The following is an 18,609-nucleotide window of genomic DNA, read 5'->3' as shown; positions in this document are numbered from 1 at the left end:
TAATGGTGGAATGAAACGCGCTCAAAAGTACAATAAAAGTCAGTGTTGTAGTACTCGAGACCAGTCTCACACATGAGTGTCTCGGTACTCGGGCATTGACTTGAGACCAGCCGAGTAAAAAACATAATTATCAGCTTCCATTTAATCATCGCATAAAACCACTTAGCCAGGCCAAATATACAGCGCATTCGGGAAGTATTCAGATCCATTCCCCTTTTCCACATTTTGTTAAGTTACAGCTTTATTCTAAAATTGATTAAATAACACATTTTCATCATCAATCTATACACAATAACCCATAACAACAAAGCAAAAACACATTTTTATTCATTTTTGCACAAACAAATCTGAAATACCTTGTTTAAGTAAGTATTCAGAGCTCAGGTGTATCCTGTTTCCAATGATCATCCTTGAGATTTTCTACAACTTGATTAGAGTCCACCTGTGGCAAATTCAATTGATTGGACATGATTTGGAAAGGCACACACCTGTCTATATAAGGTCCTACAGTCTGACAGTCTGCATGTCAGAACAAAAACCAAGCCACGAGGTCAAAGGAATTGTCCGTAGAGCTCCGAGACAGGGTTGTGTCGAGGCCTAGATCCGTGGAAGGGTATCAAAAACTGTCTGCAGCATTGAAGGTCCCAAGAACACAGTGGCCTCCATCATTCTTAACCTGTCTAGGACTGGGGTTCCGCTAACCCCGTTCCACTAGCGGAATCCCTCGCCAACAGCCAATGAAATTGCAGGGCGCCAAATACAAATCAACAGAAATCTCATAAATCACATTTCTCAAACATTCAAGTATTAGGCACCATTTTAAAGATAAAATTCTCGTTAATCCAGCCACAGTATCATATTTCAAAAATGTTTTACAGCAAAAGCTCCACAAACGATCATGTTAGGTCACCACCAAGTCACAGAAAAACCCAGCCATTTTTCCAGTCAAAGAGAGGAGTCACAAAAAGCACAAATAGAGATAAAATTAATCACTAACCTTTGATGATCCTCATCAGATGACACTCATAGGAATTCATGTTACACAATACATATGTTTTTTTTATATCCCAAAATATTTATATCCCAAAATCTTATTTTACATTGGCGTTTTATGTTTAGTAGTTCCAAAACATGCAGTGATATTGCAGAGAGCCACATGAATTCACAGAAATACTCATTATAAATGTTGATGAAAATTCAAGTGTTATGCATGGAACTTTAGATACACTTCTCCTTAATGCAACCGCTGTGTCAGATTTCACAAAAACTTTACGGAAAAAGCATAATCTGAGTACGGCGTTCAGAGCCCAAACAAGCCAAAAGAAATATCCGCCATGCTGCGCAGTCAACATTAGTCATAAATAGCATTATAAATACTCACTTATCTTTGATGATCTTCATCAGAATGCACTCCCAGGAATCGCAGTTCCACAATAAATGTTTGTTTTGTTCAATAATGTCCATCATTTATGTCCAATTATGTCCAAATAGCTTCTTTTGTTAGGGCGTTTGGTAAACAAATCCAAAAAGTTCAAAAAGTTATATTACAGGTCGAAGAAACTTGTCAAACTAAGTATAGAATCAATCTTTATGATGTTTTTATCATAAATGTTCAATAATGTTCCAACCGGAGAATGACATTGTCTGTAGAAAAGCAATGGAACGAAAGATACCTCTCATGTGAAATGCGCGTGACTGAGAACGAGGCTGCAGGCAGACCCCTTAGTCAAACAGCTCTCATCCGGCCCCCCTTCACAGGTGAAGCCTGAAACAACGTTCTAAAGACGGTTTACATCTAGTGGAAGCCTTGGGAAGTGCAACATAACCCATATCCCACTGTGAATTCGATAGGGGGAGTTCAAAATCTACAAAAACTACAAACCTCAGATTTCCCAATTCCTGTTTGGATTTATTCACAGGTTTTTGCCTGCCATATGAGTTCTGTTATACTCACAGACACCATTCAAACAGTTTTAGAAACTTCAGAGTATTTTCTATCCAATACTAATAATAATATGCATATATTAGCATCTCGGACTGAGTAGGAGGCCGTTTACTCTCGGCACGCTACTCATCCAAAAGTGAGAATGCTGCCCCCTATTCGAAAGAAGTTAAATGGAGAAAGTTTGGAACCACCAAGAGTCTTCCTAGAGCTGGCCGCCCAGGCCAGACTGAGCAATCGGGGGAGAAGTGCCTTGGTCAGTGACGTAACCAAGAACCCGATGGTCAGCCCCAGAGTTCCTCTATGGAGATGGAGAACCTTCCAAAAAGGACAACCATCTCTGCAGCATTTTACCAATCAGGCCTTTTATGGTAGAAGGGCCAGATGGGAGCCACTCCTCATTAAAAGGACATGACAGACTGCTTGGAGTTTGAAAAAGGCACCGAAGTACTCAGACCATGAGAAACAAGATTATCTGGTCTGATGAAACCAAGATTGAACTCGTTTGTCTGGAAGAAACCTGGCACCATCCCTATGGTGAAGCATGGTGGTGGCAGCATCATGCTGTGGGGATATTTTTCAGCGGCATGGACTGGGAGACAAGTCAGGATCGAGGCAAAGATGAACGGAGCAAAGTACAGAGAGATCCTTGATGAAAACCTGTCCCAGAGCACTCAGGACCTCAGACATGGGCGAAGTCTCCGAATGTCCTTGAGTGGCCCAGCCAGAGCCCGGACTTGAACCTGATCAAACATCTCTAGAGAGACCTGAAAATAGCTGTGCAGCAACGCTTCCCATCCAACCTGACAGAGCTTGAGAGGATCTGTATCGAATAAAAGGAGAAACTCCCTAAATACAGGTGTGCCAAGATCGTAGCGTCATACCCAAGAAGACTCAAGGCTGTAATCGCTGCCAAAGGTGCTTCAACAAAGTACTGAGTAAAGGGTCTGAATACTTATGTGAAAGTGATATTTCAGTTTTAGATTTTTTTAAACATTTGCAAACACTTCAAAAAACCTGTTTTTGCTTTGTCATTATGGGGTATTGTGTGTAGATTGATGAGGGAAAAAACGATTTAATCAATTTTAGAATAAGGCTGTAACGTAAGAAAGTGTGGAAAAAGTCAAGGGATCTGAATACTTTCCGAATGCACTGTATACACTCCTTTCCTGAAACATGACTATCTTAACAGCCTATATATCTATTATAGACATGTTTCTGCAGTAGTGAACCTATAGGTCTTAAGTGTGACAGGTTAGTAAAGTGGTGAACCTATAGGTCTTCAAGTGTGTGACAGGTTAGTAAAGTGGTGAACCTATAGGTCTTCAGTGTGTGACAGGTTAGTAAAGTGGAGAACATATAGGTCTTCAGTGGTGAACCTATAGGTCTTCAGTGTGTGACAGGTTAGTACTGTGGTAAACCTATAGATCTTCAGTGTGACAGGTTAGTAGAGTGGTGAACCTATAGGTCTTCAGTGTATGACAGGTTAGTACAGTGGTGAACCTATAGGTCTTCAGTGTGTGACAGTGGTGAACCTATAGGTCTTCAGTGTGTAACAGGTTAGTACAGTGGTGAACCTATAGGTCTTCAGTGTGTGACAGGTTAGTACAGTGGTGAACCTATAGGTCTTCAGTGTGTGACAGGTTAGTACAGTGGTGAACCTATAGGTCTTCAGTGTGACAGGTTAGTACAGTGGTGAACCTATAGGTCTTCAGTGTGACAGGTTAGTAAAGTGGTGAACCTATAGGTCTTCAGTGTGACAGGTTAGTAAAGTGGTGAACCTATAGGTCTTCAGTGTGACAGGTTAGTAAAGTGGTGAACCTATAGGTCTTCAGTGTGACAGGTTAGTAAAGTGGTGAACCTATAGGTCTTCAGTGTGACAGGTTAGTATAGTGGTGAACCTATAGGTCTTCAGTGTGACAGGTTAGTAGAGTGGTGAACCTATAGGTCTTCAGTGTGTGACAGGTTAGTACTGTGGTAAACCTATAGATCTTCAGTGTGACAGGTTAGTACTGTGGTAAACCTATAGATCTTCAGTGTGACAGGTTAGTAGAGTGGTGAACCTATAGGTCTTCAGTGTGTGACAGGTTAGTAAAGTGGTGAACCTATAGGTCTTCAGTGTGACAGGTTAGTAGAGTGGTGAACCTATAGGTCTTCAGTGTGACAGGTTAGTAGAGTGGTGAACCTATAGGTCTTCAGTGTGTGACAGGTTAGTACTGTGGTAAACCTATAGATCTTCAGTGTGACAGGTTAGTACAGTGGTGAACCTATAGGTCTTCAGTGTGTGACAGGTTAGTACTGTGGTAAACCTATAGATCTTCAGTGTGACAGGTTAGTACAGTAGTGAACCAATAGGTCTTCAGTGTGTGACAGGTTAGTACAGTGGTGAACCTATAGGTCTTCAGTGGTGAACCTATAGGTCTTCAGTGTGTGACAGGTTAGTACAGTGGTGAGCCTATAGGTCTTCAGTGGTGAACCTATAGGTCTTCAGTGTGTGACAGGTTAGTACAGTAGTGAACCTATAAGTCTTCAGTGTGACAGGTTAGTACAGTGGTGAACCTATAGGCCTTCAGTGGTGAACCTATAGGTCTTCAGTGTGTGACAGGTTAGTACAGTGGTGAACCTATAGGTCTTCAGTGGTGAGCCTATAGGTCTTCAGTGGTGAACCTATAGGTCTTCAGTGTGTGACAGGTTAGTACAGTGGTGAACCTATAGGTCTTCATTGGTGAACCTATAGGTCTTCAGTGTGTGACAGGTTAGTACAGTAGTGAACCTATAAGTCTTCAGTGTGACAGGTTAGTACAGTGGTGAACCTATAGGTCTTCAGTGGTGAACCTATAGGTCTTCAGTGGTGAACCTATAGGTCTTCAGTGTGACAGGTTAGTACAGTGGTGAACCTATAGGTCTTCAGTGGTAAACCTATAGATCTTCAGTGTGTGACAGGTTAGTACAGTGGTGAACCTATAAGTCTTCAGTGTGACAGGTTAGTACAGTGGTGAACCTATAGGTCTTCAGTGGTAAACCTATAGATCTTCAGTGACAGGTGTGACAGGTTAGTAAAGTGGTGAACCTATAGGTCTTCAGTGTGTGACAGGTTAGTATAGTGGTGAACCTATAGTTCTTCAGTGGTGAACAGGTCTTCAGTGGTGAACCTATAGGTCTTCAGTGTGACAGGTTTCAGTGGTGAACCTATAGGTCTTCAGTGGTGAACCTATAGGTCTTCAGTGTGACAGGTTAGTACAGTGGTGAACCTATAGGTCTTCAGTGGTAAACCTATAGATCTTCAGTGTGTGACAGGTTAGTAAAGTGGTGAACCTATAGGTCTTCAGTGTGTGACAGGTTAGTATAGTGGTGAACCTATAGGTCTTCAGTGTGTGACAGGTTAGTATAGTGGTGAACCTATAGGTCTTCAGTGTGTGACAGGTTGGTGATTCTGAAAGGACAGCAACCGTAATACCAGGTCACTCATGTAGAGTGCACTTTTTGTAAAACACAAAGAGCCAGTGGTGTAGTGGAGGGTATACACAGGTATAAACACTTGTTTTTCAGTGGGCATTGCGTATACTTCCTTACTGATGCATATCAAAGTAGTGTAGTGGAGGTATACAACTTAATTTTGAACCTTTATTTAACTAGGAAAGTCAATTAAGAAATTCTTATTTAAAAGGATGGCCTATTATGCAGTACAATAGAGAATTATTATCAGACAATAACAGAGACTGAGCAGTTCACTTTAATTACCTGTAAGTTACACAACCACAGTTTCTGTCATACACAGAGAGACAGACAGAGAGACAGACACAGCCAATGACATGCACATAATGCCGTGCCAAAGTTCCCCCAAACAAATACCAACAGCAAAGGCTGTGAAATAAAGTGGGAGATATATGAGTGATGGATGCTCTGTGGCTCAGTGCACCTGGGCCCTGAGAGAGAGACACGTGTGAGATCTGTACAGCTCTCTCCTCGCCTCCTTCTTGAAACCCATTGGAGGAGAAGGTCAGAGGGAAGGGACCTCTCCTCTCCTTTCCTCAGGCCCAGCTGCTCTGGGGGAGAGACACAGCCAGGGCTCCAGCCCTCTTACAGACTTGCTCCACACTATCGGCTCTTACTGCCACCCTCCTAGACCAGCTGGCTTTCCAGTGCTACTCCAGTGCTCACATCTGTTCACATCTGCAAGGCTACCATCAAGGCCAACAACACTCCAAAGGCTTTACATGCACTAACAACATTGGGAGCCACAGATTTCGGATGAAATGATAGAAGTAGTGGTGATGGTTTTAGTATTAATCCAGTCCACATGCGCTGACCAAAAGCAGTACACTACATAGGGAATAGGGTGCCATTTCTGACATAGCCACAGTACTGTTTCTGAGATAGCCATGTCTAGCAGTGGTACTGTGTAGTCAGTGAAAGTCCAAACACACCAAGACCGTTGTGAAGAGGGGACGACAAAGCCTATTCCCCCTCTGGAGACTGAAAAGATTTGGCATGGGTCCTCAAATCCTCAAAAAGTTCTACAGCTGCACCATCACGAGCATCCTGACTGGTTGCATCGCTGCCTGGTATGGCAACGGCTCGGCCTCCGACCGCAAGGCACTACAAAGGGTAGTCACCGGGGCGAAGCTTAATGCCATCCAGGACCTCTATGCCAGGCGGTGTCAGAGGAAGGCCCTCCCTAGTCATAGACTGTTCTCTCTGCTACCGCGCAGCAAGTGGTGCTGAAGTGCCAAATCTAGGTCCAAAAGGCCACAAATCTTCTTATGGCTTGGGGGCAGTATTTCGACGTCTGGATGAGAAGTGTGCCCAAAGTAAACTGCAAGTTACTCAGGCCCAGAAGCTTGGATATGCATATACATCTTGGTAGATTTGGATAGAAAACACTCTAAAGTTTCCAAAACTGTTAAAATAAGGTCTGTGAGTATAACAGAACTGATATGGCAGGCGAAAACCTGAGGAAAATCCATCCAGGAAGTATTTTGTTTTGTTGATGTGGGTATTTTCAATTGAATGCCTATAGAGTATCTAATGGGTTAGGACCCAGGTTGCATTTCCTATGGCTTCCACTAGATGTCAACAGTCTTTAGACATTGTTTCAGGCTTGTTGTCTGAAAAATGAAGTAGAATGAGACCTTTCTGTCAGTGGACTGTAGAATCATGCAGTGCTGGTTTGCGCGCATGACTGAGTGCGCGCCCTTCGTTGTTTTTCGTTTCTATTAAATACACTATTGTCCGGTTGAAATATTATCGATTATTTAGACAATTGACAACCTGAGGATTAATTTTAAACATCGTTTCACATGTTTCGACTAACTTTACCAGTACTATTAGGATGTATTCGGCTGCATGTTTTGACCACCTTTGAGCGCCAACAAAACTGAGTTTTTGGGATATAAAGAGCGACTTAATCGAACAAAACAAACATTTATTGTGTAGCTGGGACTCTTGTGACTGCAACCAGATGAAGATCTTCAAAGGTAAGTGATTCATTTTATCGCTATTTCTGACTTTCGTGACTCCCCTACTTGGTTAGAAAATGTTTGTATGCTTTTGTAAGCAGGGCGCTGTCCTCAGATAATTGCATGGTATGCTTTCGCCGTAAAGCCTTTTTGAAATCTGACAAAGCGGCTGGATTAACAAGAAGTTAATCTTTAAACCGATGTATAACACTTGTATTTCTATGAATGTTTATCATGACTATTTCTGTATATTGAATTTAGCGCTCTGCAATTTCACCGGATGTTGTCGAGGTGGGTCACTAGCGGAACGCCTGTGCCAGAAAGGTTAACAGCTTCTACCCCCAAGCCATAAGACTCCAGAACACCTAATCAAATGGCTACCCAGACTATTTGCATTGTTCCCCCCCTTTCACGCTGCTGCTACTCTCTGTTTATTATCTATGCATAGTGACTTTAACTATACCTACAAGTACAGAGGTTCAATCAGGACTCATTTGTGGATGAGATTAAGAATGTACAATGGTTATAAGTGTGTAGTAAGGATGATCCTGAAATGTCACTAAGTTTGTTTATGAAATTATTTATGAGTATAGCTGATAAGCACGCCCCTTTAAGAAAATGCACTGTGAGGTTAAATGGTGCCCCATGGATTGATGATGAGTAGAGAAATGTAATGATTCAACGTTATGATGCCCAAAAAGTAGCAGATAAATCTGGTACTTTGTTTGATAAGCAAAGTTATTGTAAATTAAGAAATCTTGTGACCAAGCTAAACAAAGGAAAGAAGAAGGGATTCTTCTGGGGAAAAGCCGTGGAGAACGTTGAACACTATTATGGGTAGGAATTCAAACATGTCTGCCTTTTTTTCTTTTGTCGAATCAGAGGGTATATTAATTACAAAACCACATGACATCCCAAACTAAATATTTTACAGGCAAAGTGGACAAGTTAAGGAATGCTTTGATTCCATCTACACCAATCTCTCATATTTTGTATAAGTGCTTGATGTATGGGGTGTGCCCAGAAGTCTGGAAAGAGTCAAATGTTATTCCACTACCTAAGGATAAAAAAAATCTGCATTCACTGGTCCTAATAATCATCCTATAAGCTTGCTGCCAGTGTTAAGTAAATTGTATTTGTACAAATCAAGGATTATTTCTCATGTAATGGTATGATAATGGGTTTCCAACATGCATACAAAGAAGGGCATTCTACGAGTACAGCCTTGGCACAAATGACAGATGATTGTTTAAGAGTATGGATGCTAGGAGGTTAGTTGGTGCAGTGTTGCTGGATTTCAGTGCTGCTTTTGATGTAATTGATCATGAACTATTACTAGGAAAAATCAAATGTTATGGTTGTACGGATGCAGCTCTATCCTGGATGGAAGGATATCTATCCAGGAGAAGACAAAAAGTGTAGTAAATATATACATTGTGGTGTTCCTCAAGGAGTTCCTCAAGGAAGCTGCCTAGGCCCACTGCTTTACTCTATCTTTACTAATGATCTACCTTCAGTAATGAACAAAACAAGAGAGGTCATGTATGCTGATGACTCAACAATGTATAGTGCAGCATCAGAATGTAATGAGCTAACAGATGTCCTGAGCAGGGAACGAAGAATGGTGTCTGAGTGGGTTGATATGAACAAATTGGTGTTTCTAAAACTAAATGTATTGTATTTGGTTCAAGGTATATGCTTGCTGATGACCCCCAATTGAATTTGTCGATGAATAGAATACATATAGAGCAAGTGAAAAAAAAACCCTACTTGGCGTCATATTGGACGCAGCTTTATCATGATCAAAATACAAAGACAATATTGTTATTTAGATGGGTAAGGGAATTGCTGTTACAAGAAAATGTTCAGAGTATGTAACATCTAGCACTCTGAATCAGGTGATTCAATCCCTGATCCTATCACACTTAGAGTACTGTCCGGTTATATGGTCAATCCCTGGTCCTATCACACTTAGAGTACTGCCCAGTTATATGGTCAATCTCTGGTCCTATCACACTTAGAGTAATGTCTGGTTATATGGTCAATCCCTGGTCCTATCACACTTAGAGTACTGTCTGGTTATACGGTCAATCCCTGGTCCTATCACACTTAGAGTAATGTCTGGTTATATGGTCAATCCCTGGTCCTATCACACTTAGAGTAATGTCTGGTTATACGGTCAATCCCTGGTCCTATCACACTTAGAGTACTGTCTGGTTATACGGTCAATCTCTGGTCCTATCACACTTAGAGTAATGTCTGGTTATATGGTCAATCCCTGGTCCTATCACACTTAGAGTAATGTCTGGTTATATGGTCAATCCCTGGTCCTATCACACTTAGAGTACTGTCTGGTTATACGGTCAATCCCTGGTCCTATCACACTTAGAGTAATGTCTGGTTATATGGTCAATCCCTGGTCCTATCACACTTAGAGTACTGTCTGGTTATACGGTCAATCCCTGGTCCTATCACACTTAGAGTAATGTCTGGTTATACGGTCAATCCCTGGTCCTATCACACTTAGAGTACTGTCTGGTTATACGGTCAATCCCTGGTCCTATCACACTTAGAGTAATGTCTGGTTATACGGTCAATCCCTGGTCCTATCACACTTAGAGTACTGTCTGGTTATACGGTCAATCTCTGGTCCTATCACACTTAGAGTAATGTCTGGTTATACGGTCAATCCCTGGTCCTATCACACTTAGAGTACTGTCTGGTTATACGGTCAATCCCTGGTCCTATCACACTTAGAGTACTGTCTGGTTATACGGTCAATCCCTGGTCCTATCACACTTAGAGTACTGTCTGGTTATACGGTCAATCCCTGGTCCTATCACACTTAGAGTAATGTCTGGTTATACGGTCAATCCCTGGTCCTATCACACTTAGAGTACTGTCTGGTTATACGGTCAATCTCTGGTCCTATCACACTTAGAGTAATGTCTGGTTATACGGTCAATCCCTGGTCCTATCACACTTAGAGTACTGTCTGGTTATATGGTCAATCCCTGGTCCTATCACACTTAGAGTACTGTCTGGTTATACGGTCAATCCCTGGTCCTATCACACTTAGAGTAATGTCTGGTTATATGGTCAATCTCTGGTCCTATCACACTTAGAGTAATGTCTGGTTATATGGTCAATCTCTGGTCCTATCACACTTAGAGTAATGTCTGGTTATATGGTCAATCCCTGGTCCTATCACACTTAGAGTAATGTCTGGTTATACGGTCAATCCCTGGTCCTATCACACTTAGAGTAATGTCTGGTTATATGGTCATCTGCAGCAAAGAAAGATCTGAAAAAGCTCCAAATGGCTCAAAACAGGGCTGCCAGATTAGCTCTTCATTGTTCTAACCGAATGAATATATTAAAATGCATCAGAATCGCTCATGTCTTCACGTTAAAAGCAAATTACTATCTAGTCTTCTGATTTTCTTTAGGAATGTTATATTTAAAAAAATATTTTAAAAGTATTTTTCAGTCCAATTAGTACATATTAGTAACACGCATAACCACCAAACTTGACAGGCAAATTCAGTGCAGCTAAAACACCTCAAGCCAAGGACAAATCGCCTTAAATCTACAGTTTTATATAGAGCTATAGCTGAATGGAACTCTTTACAAATCCATATTTCTCAGGCAAAAAGTAAATCCACCTTCAAGAAAAAAATTAAAAGAACGTCTAATGTGATAGACCATATACCTGGACAGGAAATAGAAAGAACATCTAATGTGATAGACCATATACCTGGACAGGAAATAGAAAGAACATCTAATGTGATAGACCATATACCTGGACAGGAAATAGAAAGAACATCTAATGTGATAGACCATATACCTGGACAGGAAATAGAAAGTATCAACTGAATGTTATATGTGTTTCCTGTCAGGTATTTTAATTATCTGTATTGTCTACTTGTTGAATGTTTGTGAAGTCTTGATAGTGGTTGTTTGTAATTTCTTGTTAATTTGTGTTGGACCCCACGAAGATTAGCTAGCGTTATGGCATTAGCTAATGGGGATCAAAATTTAAATAATATTTTTCTCAAATACCTCGGTTAACCTCTGCCCCCGCACATTGACTCTGTACCGGTACCCCCTGTATATAGCCTCGCTACTGTTATTTTACTGATGCTGTTTAATTATTTGCATTTTTTACTTAAAACTGCATTCTTAAAACTGCATTGTTGGTTAAGGGCTTGTATAAGTAAGCATTTCACTGTAAGGTGTACACGCATGTGACAAATAAAATGGGATTTGATTTGAAAGTGATAGATATTACTAATGGGTTAGCCACCACTGCAGTGTGTGTGTGTGTGTGTGTGTCTACTCACCCTGCTCCTTGATCTGTCTGATCTGGCGCACCGTCTCCTTGAGGATAGCACACTTGTCTGGCTTGACGTTGAAGCTGTCGATGTCACTGAGATTGGCAGAGATCAGTTCGGCCAGCTCCTCAATGTATTTACTCTCCTGCTCCCGCCGCCTTCGCTCACACCTACAGGGGGTGACACTGTGTATTACTACCGGCATTCACCAACATTATTTACCATTGTTTTATCAGGGTTGTATTCAAACACAAGAAAATTGACTGAAACAGGGAGGGGCTACCTGAAACTGTCCAATGAGAAACACTTGTTTTTGTTTTCCATTGCAAAACGTTTCAAGAAAGTTGGCCTATTTCCAAATAACCTGTTGTTACATGTCCATGGTTAGCGAATCTGAGCAGTCATTGTGTTATTTACAATATAGCATTCTCGGGCATGTGGCTCATTCCGCGTAACCACCATTCTCTAGTTCAGGTATGAATGTATGCACTAATTCTCACACACACACACACACACACACACACACACACACACACACACACACACACACACACACACACACACACACACACACACACACACACACACACACACACACACACACACACACACACACACACACACACACACACACACACACACACACACACACACACACACACACACACACACACACACACACACACACACACACACACACACACACACTCTACCTGTCTTGACTTTGAGGATGCGTTTTCAGACTATTTAAAAAGAAACCGATTTCCAACAGGTCAATGTTGAGCTTAACTCAATATCCCAGCCAATAATCAAAATGGTCAAACATTGTGAAACCGGTTGTAAACTGGTTCAAACTGTAGTGTAGACTAGATACCTTTAATGTGAATGATTACAACTACTAGAGATCTCCAGATTCAGAAGCCAGGGTTGACTTACAGTAGGCTACATTAAAAAGACTATACACCCTGTTTTAATGTACATTTGGAAGTTGATTCATAAAATGTATGAACAAAAATGTATCTGACTTGTCAAAATAGATTTGCACTTGTATGTTTTTTTTTACATAAAAAAAAGAAGAAAATCCCCAAATACCCCCTATCGCATGGCCTCACGCCAGTCCCCTACTCACCCCAGACTGGGCGTGTCGCAGGTGGAGAGCTTGCGTTTTCGGTTTTCCGAGCTCAAAGGCTCCATGGAGTTGTCCCCCAGTCCACTCATCGTGTACACATATCAGCACCTGACAGGGACAGGACAAACACACACACTTAGCACAGGTCAGATAATGGGAGGGATGGTCAATAAGATGTTGTTAATGTAACTGGGTGGGGAAAAATGAGAAGGTGTGGAAACCTCCATATATAAACACATCTAACCTTATGGCTGTGGATAATACTCAAACTCAGAGGGAGACACACACAGACGTGTAGGAGAAGCGTTATGCTAAATATCCAACCTCCAGGGTACCCTTATGCAAATCATGCTATTGGCACAATATGAAAAATCTATATTGCATCGTCTGCCTCCTCCTCTCGGGGTAGAGTGTGTGTATGACCTCGCGCACACACGCAGACACACAGGGATTAGCAGTGTCTCTGACAGTAAGACACGCTGCACGACTAACCCTGTTAGACAGCAGTCTGTCTCCTACAATGCATCTCACTCGGTCTACAGGAATGTAGGCTGTCTAAGGTGGAGAGGGGCGGGGAGGGTTGAGGAAGAGAAGTGAGGAAAGGAGAAGCCGGCAGCATGAAGTCCACTCTGATTGGTCCATTTATTTACCAGTGACGCTGGAGAAAGGTAGGAGGGAGGGAAAGAGAGAGAGAGAGGAAGAGGGGGCAGAGGGAGAGAATGCAAAAGGAGGGGGAGTGAATGAGGTGAGAGACAGAGAAAGGGAGGGGACATGGGGGGGGCAGGATGAGAGCAAGAGGATAGAGAGTGAGATCAGTGGCGATCCCCTACAAACACACCGCTTCTATACAGCAGGTCAGGAGTATTAGGTTAAGGCTACAAAAGGTCACTTGTGGTCAGAGCGGTGTGTTTTTAGGGAGTCCCAAGCAGTGGAAACAGAGGAGAGGAGAGAGGGAAGCAGAGAGGGGAGATGGAAAAGTGTAGTGAAGGGGGAGGGAGCAAGAGGGAGAGGAGGGAAGAGAGTGAGAGAAGAAAAGGAGGGATGCAGTGCACGATCAGGAGGAGAACCACACTCCAGTGCCCTTCTTAACCTTCACAGCAAGTGCATCATTTTTTTTCCATTGATTATATGGTTACCCTCTGACCGACATGCATGAAGCCTCTACTGAATAGAAAAGCAAGCCACCAGACGGAAAGGAACAGTGTTGCCATTCTACTCTATAATTCTATCCATTTGTTTTACAGATATTGTTTGTAATATTTCTTAGGAGTAATCTTTTTCAATCAGTTGGATTTCAATTTCAATATTTTCAAGGACATTCGATTGGCATGACAAAAAAGAAAAGGAAAGAGTGCGTTCATTGCCTCGTCATCCCAGCTGTGCCAAATAGTGCACTGTAACGTTCTAAAAGATAGCCCACTAAAATGGCTTGTAAACAGACGTTCTACCCTGCCTATTCATTCGATCATGCCCGCTGGTCTGACAACATCACTTAAATCAGGGATGGACAACTTTGATGGGGGTGGAGGCCACATAAAAAAATGGCTGAACTCATAATTAGGGGCCGCAGTGGCTTGCGGCTCTGCGTACCCACATCCATAACCGCCCACCTTGCCAGCAAAACATTTGAGCAACCCCCCTCTTGACAGCGGAGAGACATATTTTTGTCGTTGTTCATTTCCTGCAATTCTACACATTTTGTCATAGGGAGGAGAGACATTTTCTCCTGTTTTAAATATGATATCTGAGTGAGAGTGACTAACAAAATCAATGGGGGCCCCCGGTCGGTAATTCCACGATTAAGACTACTACAAGTTTAGATAGCGGGCCGCCAAACTAACTTACCAATCTAAAACACTTTAGCTGACATGGGCTAATTGAGTGACTATCAGCGACTGACATAAGGGAAAAACTGACGATGCACAATCAAATGTCAAAATCGCACCTTGCGGGGCACAACCACCCAACCAGCCAGTTGCCCATCTCTGACCTAAATGAACATGTCTAAATGTGAAATCAATCAAATGGAAAAGCAGCCAATGGAGCTCCATGACGTTGGAAGGTGGTGTGATGCTCCTCCTCTCTCAGTACTATATTGGTTTCCACACCAGACAACAACATTGACCTTAATTGGGAAGCGTCATACTGTAGCTCTGTATGTAGGGAAACACGTGATTATGTGGCAAAAAAAAGGTTTCACTCTGAGGATTTCACAAGCAGCTTTGTTTAGAACACGCTCACTCAGTCCCATCCTCGGTCTCTTCCCCTCCCTCCCTCCCTCCCTCCCTCCCTCCCTCCCTCCCTCCCTCCCTCCCTCCCTCCCTCCCTCCCTCCCTCCCTCCCTCCCTCCCTCCCTCCCTCCCTCCCTCCCTCCCTCCCTCCCTCCCTCCCTCCAATCTATCCATCCCCGTCAACCCTTCCCTTCTCCTACCTGCTTTCCTGTCTGTCTGTCTGGGAGGTGGAGAGGAAAGGGGGAGGGATTAAAGAGAGGCAGTGGAGAGCTCAGAGGAGGTGCTTAGAACTAGAGCTAAAGGAAGGGTTTAACTGAAGCCCTCTTCCATCAATCCTGATCATGCCTGCCTGCATGCCTGCCTGCCTATTGATAGAGTTCTCAAAGAGACCGAGAGTGAGAAAGAGAGAGAAAGGGGGACAGAGAGATGGCTCCATCGTTCTAATTACAGTGAATGAGGCGGCCCCAGAGGATGACTGATTAGGAGGGCTGCTGAATGCCCCAGGGAAATGGGTCACCTCCAGTGTGGCGTGAGACACCCATCCACCCGCTCTTCCAGAGCAGTGCAGGGAGTAAAGTCAATTACACACCAAAGACACTGGGGCCTGGTGGCACACTGGGACGCAGGGGGCTGTGGTGGTTACTGGATATGGTACAGGGGGGAAGAGAGGGTGGGATGGGAAGGGGAGGACGATTTTAGGAGAAACAGGCCACGACTCCAGAGAGCTACAATGAGTGTAAGTAAACGTTGATGAAGTTGTCGTCCACCTTTCTCTACGAGTGAGCCTCCCTCCATATTTCCTCTGTCTGTCGTTCATCCATTCCACATGCTCCTACTGTAGTTACTGGCACGTGGGCCACCTACGACACCCGATGTTACAGGAAGGCCATAAAGATCATCAAGGACAACAACCACCCGAGCCACTGCCTGTTCACCCCGCTATCATCCAGAAGGCGAGGTCAGTACAGGTGCATCAAAGCTGGGACCGAGAGACTGAAAAACAGCTTCTATCTCAAGGCCATCAGACTGTTAAACAGCCACCACTAACATTGAGTGGCTGCTGCCAACACACTGACTCAACTCCAGCCACTTTAATAATGGGAATTGATGGGAAATGATGTAAAATATATCACTAGCCACTTTAAACAATGCTACTTAATATAATGTTTACATACCCTACATTATTCATCTCATATGTATACGTATATACTGTACTCTATATCATGTACTGCATCCTTATGTAATAATATAATAATATATATATGAATAATAATAATGGTCCTTCTGTAGCTCAGTTGGTAGAGCATGGCGCTTGTAATGCCAGGGTAGTGGGTTCGATCCCCGGGACCACCCATACGTAGAATGTATGCACACATGACTGTAAGTCGCTTTGGATAAAAGCGTCTGCTAAATGGCATATATTATTACTTATGTAATACATGTATCACTAGCCACTAACTATGCCACTTTGTTTACATACTCATCTCATATGTATATACTGTACTCGATACCATCTACTGTATCTTGCCTATGCTCCTCTGTACCATCACTCATTCATATATCTTTATGTACATATTCTTTATCCCCTTACACTGTGTATAAGACAGTAGTTTTGGAATTGTTAGTTAGATTACTTGTTGGTTATCACTGCATTGTCGGAACTAGAAGCACAGGCATTTCGCTACACTCGCACTAACATCTGCTAACCATGTGTATGTGACAAATAAAATTGGATTTGATTTGATGAGAGTCCAAGGTTAAACTCTGTTTTTTCTTTTTTTCAATTAATATTCTGATTACTTCCATTTGCCCCCCCAAGAAAATCTAAACACAACAAAATCATTTGTATTACATGTTTTTATGTATAGTATTTATAAATAGATCAAAAATAGGACATGAAATAATAAATCCCCAAATACAAGGAACTGAAACACAAAAGTACCCAAGGCACGGAATTTGGCAGGAATCAACAAGGTAGAAATAAAAACACGACAGAGGACATAAAAGGCACAGTATGTGAGTATGCAAGGGTGTACACGCGAGGAGAGTGCGGGTGTGTAGGAAGATGGGGTGCCTGTGTGTTTTTTGTGATTAGAAGTGTGATGAGTTAAGGGAATGAGAAAGGAAAATGGTTGCTTTTGCGCAGATATGGGATATACATTTTCAAATAAAAATATATAGTTGGTTGGTTGATTTTTGTCCTATCATGATGGAATGGTGCCAAACCTACATCCTAGACACCAACCTGAGCGATCCACCCACTTAGGAGAAGTTTTGTTTTATAGGCCTACTTGCAACTATCCTACGCAGCCATGACAGAAAGATGAAGGTGGTCAGAGACCCACTAAAGCCGTATCGTCCAGTCAATAATTTGAGCCTGCCTGGCAGGGTAGGTCCAGAAGCCAAAGCCCCGGATGGGTGAGCATAATATTCAAGGATGTTCTCAAAGCATCTAATGAGAACCTTGACGACCTCGTATCTAGCCGGTTGGAATTCTGGTGGAATACCCCACCCAGGGGGTGGCAGTGCTGAAAACACTGGCTGCAGTAACCCATGGGAAGGGAGTTATTATTGTGGCCCTGCCTTCACAGAATAATCAAAAGGCCTGACACACAGAGGTGCTTGGGAAGATGGGTCACAACAGAGGACCAGCGTGTGTGGGTGTTGGGGGAAGGGGTTTATCGGAGCTCCATTAGCTAGGACTAGATATTGGTTAATTAAATCTGTAGGTCGATCTATAGGTGGAAGGGGAGTAAGGGGCAGAGCTGTTTGTTTGAGAGGGGTGGGGTGAGTCGAGTGTATGCATCCCACATCTGTTGACAAAATCTATGAATTCCTACTGCCAGTCCTTGTTATAGGTAACGATCCTTCGTAGAAGTGCTTATATTATTACGCACATTAATCGTCAATTGTGGGAAGAAATTAAGATATGCAAGATTTTTATATGTATAGACATTTTTCAATAATGTTTTTTAATAATGATGCAGTACAACCGAGGTCAAAACATTAGAAATGATGTTTGCTGCAGATGTAATGGTCGTCGATGGTGGAAGAAGGTGAGGACCAAGGTGCAGCGTGTTAAGTGTCCATATTTATTCAAATGAACACGGAAATAACAACAATAACAAAGAGAAACAACCAAAAACAGTTCTGGCTGGTGCAGACATACAACAGAAAACAATCACCCACGAAACACAATAGAAAACAGCTGCCTCTGACAGCTGCCTCTGATTGAGAACCATACCAGGCCAAACACAGAAATAGCAAATCATAGAAAAACTAACATAGACAACCCACCCAACTCACGCCCTGACCATACTAAAACAAAGACATAACAAAGGATCTAAGGTCAGAACATGACAGTACTGTAGGTGACACCATGTGCTCTTTTTACTACGCTACTTTACTACGCTAGCAAGCGGGAGACATGGAGTTTAAAAAAAAAAAGTTAGCAGGTGGGGCTAGTAGAAGCGCCTGCGCCGACATCCGGAAAAGGCCGGTTGAGGGCACAATG

At 42.6% G+C, this 18,609-nt stretch overlaps 1 protein-coding gene across 6 annotated transcripts in view; it reads right to left on the bottom strand.

The window, feature by feature from the left end:
• LOC124031720 (nuclear receptor coactivator 3-like) overlaps positions 1–18,609 on the bottom strand; it is a 124,030-nt gene that overhangs the window by 16,278 nt on the left and 89,143 nt on the right. For all 6 annotated transcript variants that reach the window (XM_046343318.1, XM_046343319.1, XM_046343321.1 and 3 more), the window contains 2 exons: positions 12,865–12,972; positions 11,745–11,905 (listed from right to left, as the gene is read on the bottom strand). In XM_046343318.1, the coding sequence (XP_046199274.1) occupies positions 11,745–11,905; positions 12,865–12,953 (250 nt within the window). In that variant the 5' untranslated portion in view covers positions 12,954–12,972. The remainder of the gene's footprint in view (positions 1–11,744; positions 11,906–12,864; positions 12,973–18,609) is intronic.

Source organism: Oncorhynchus gorbuscha, linkage group LG03 (genome assembly GCF_021184085.1).
Source record: "Oncorhynchus gorbuscha isolate QuinsamMale2020 ecotype Even-year linkage group LG03, OgorEven_v1.0, whole genome shotgun sequence".
In the NCBI taxonomy this organism is placed as follows: Eukaryota; Metazoa; Chordata; class Actinopteri; order Salmoniformes; family Salmonidae; genus Oncorhynchus; species Oncorhynchus gorbuscha.
The sequence above is the reverse complement of the archived record's forward strand: the minus strand, read 5'-3'. Positions and strand labels throughout refer to the sequence as shown.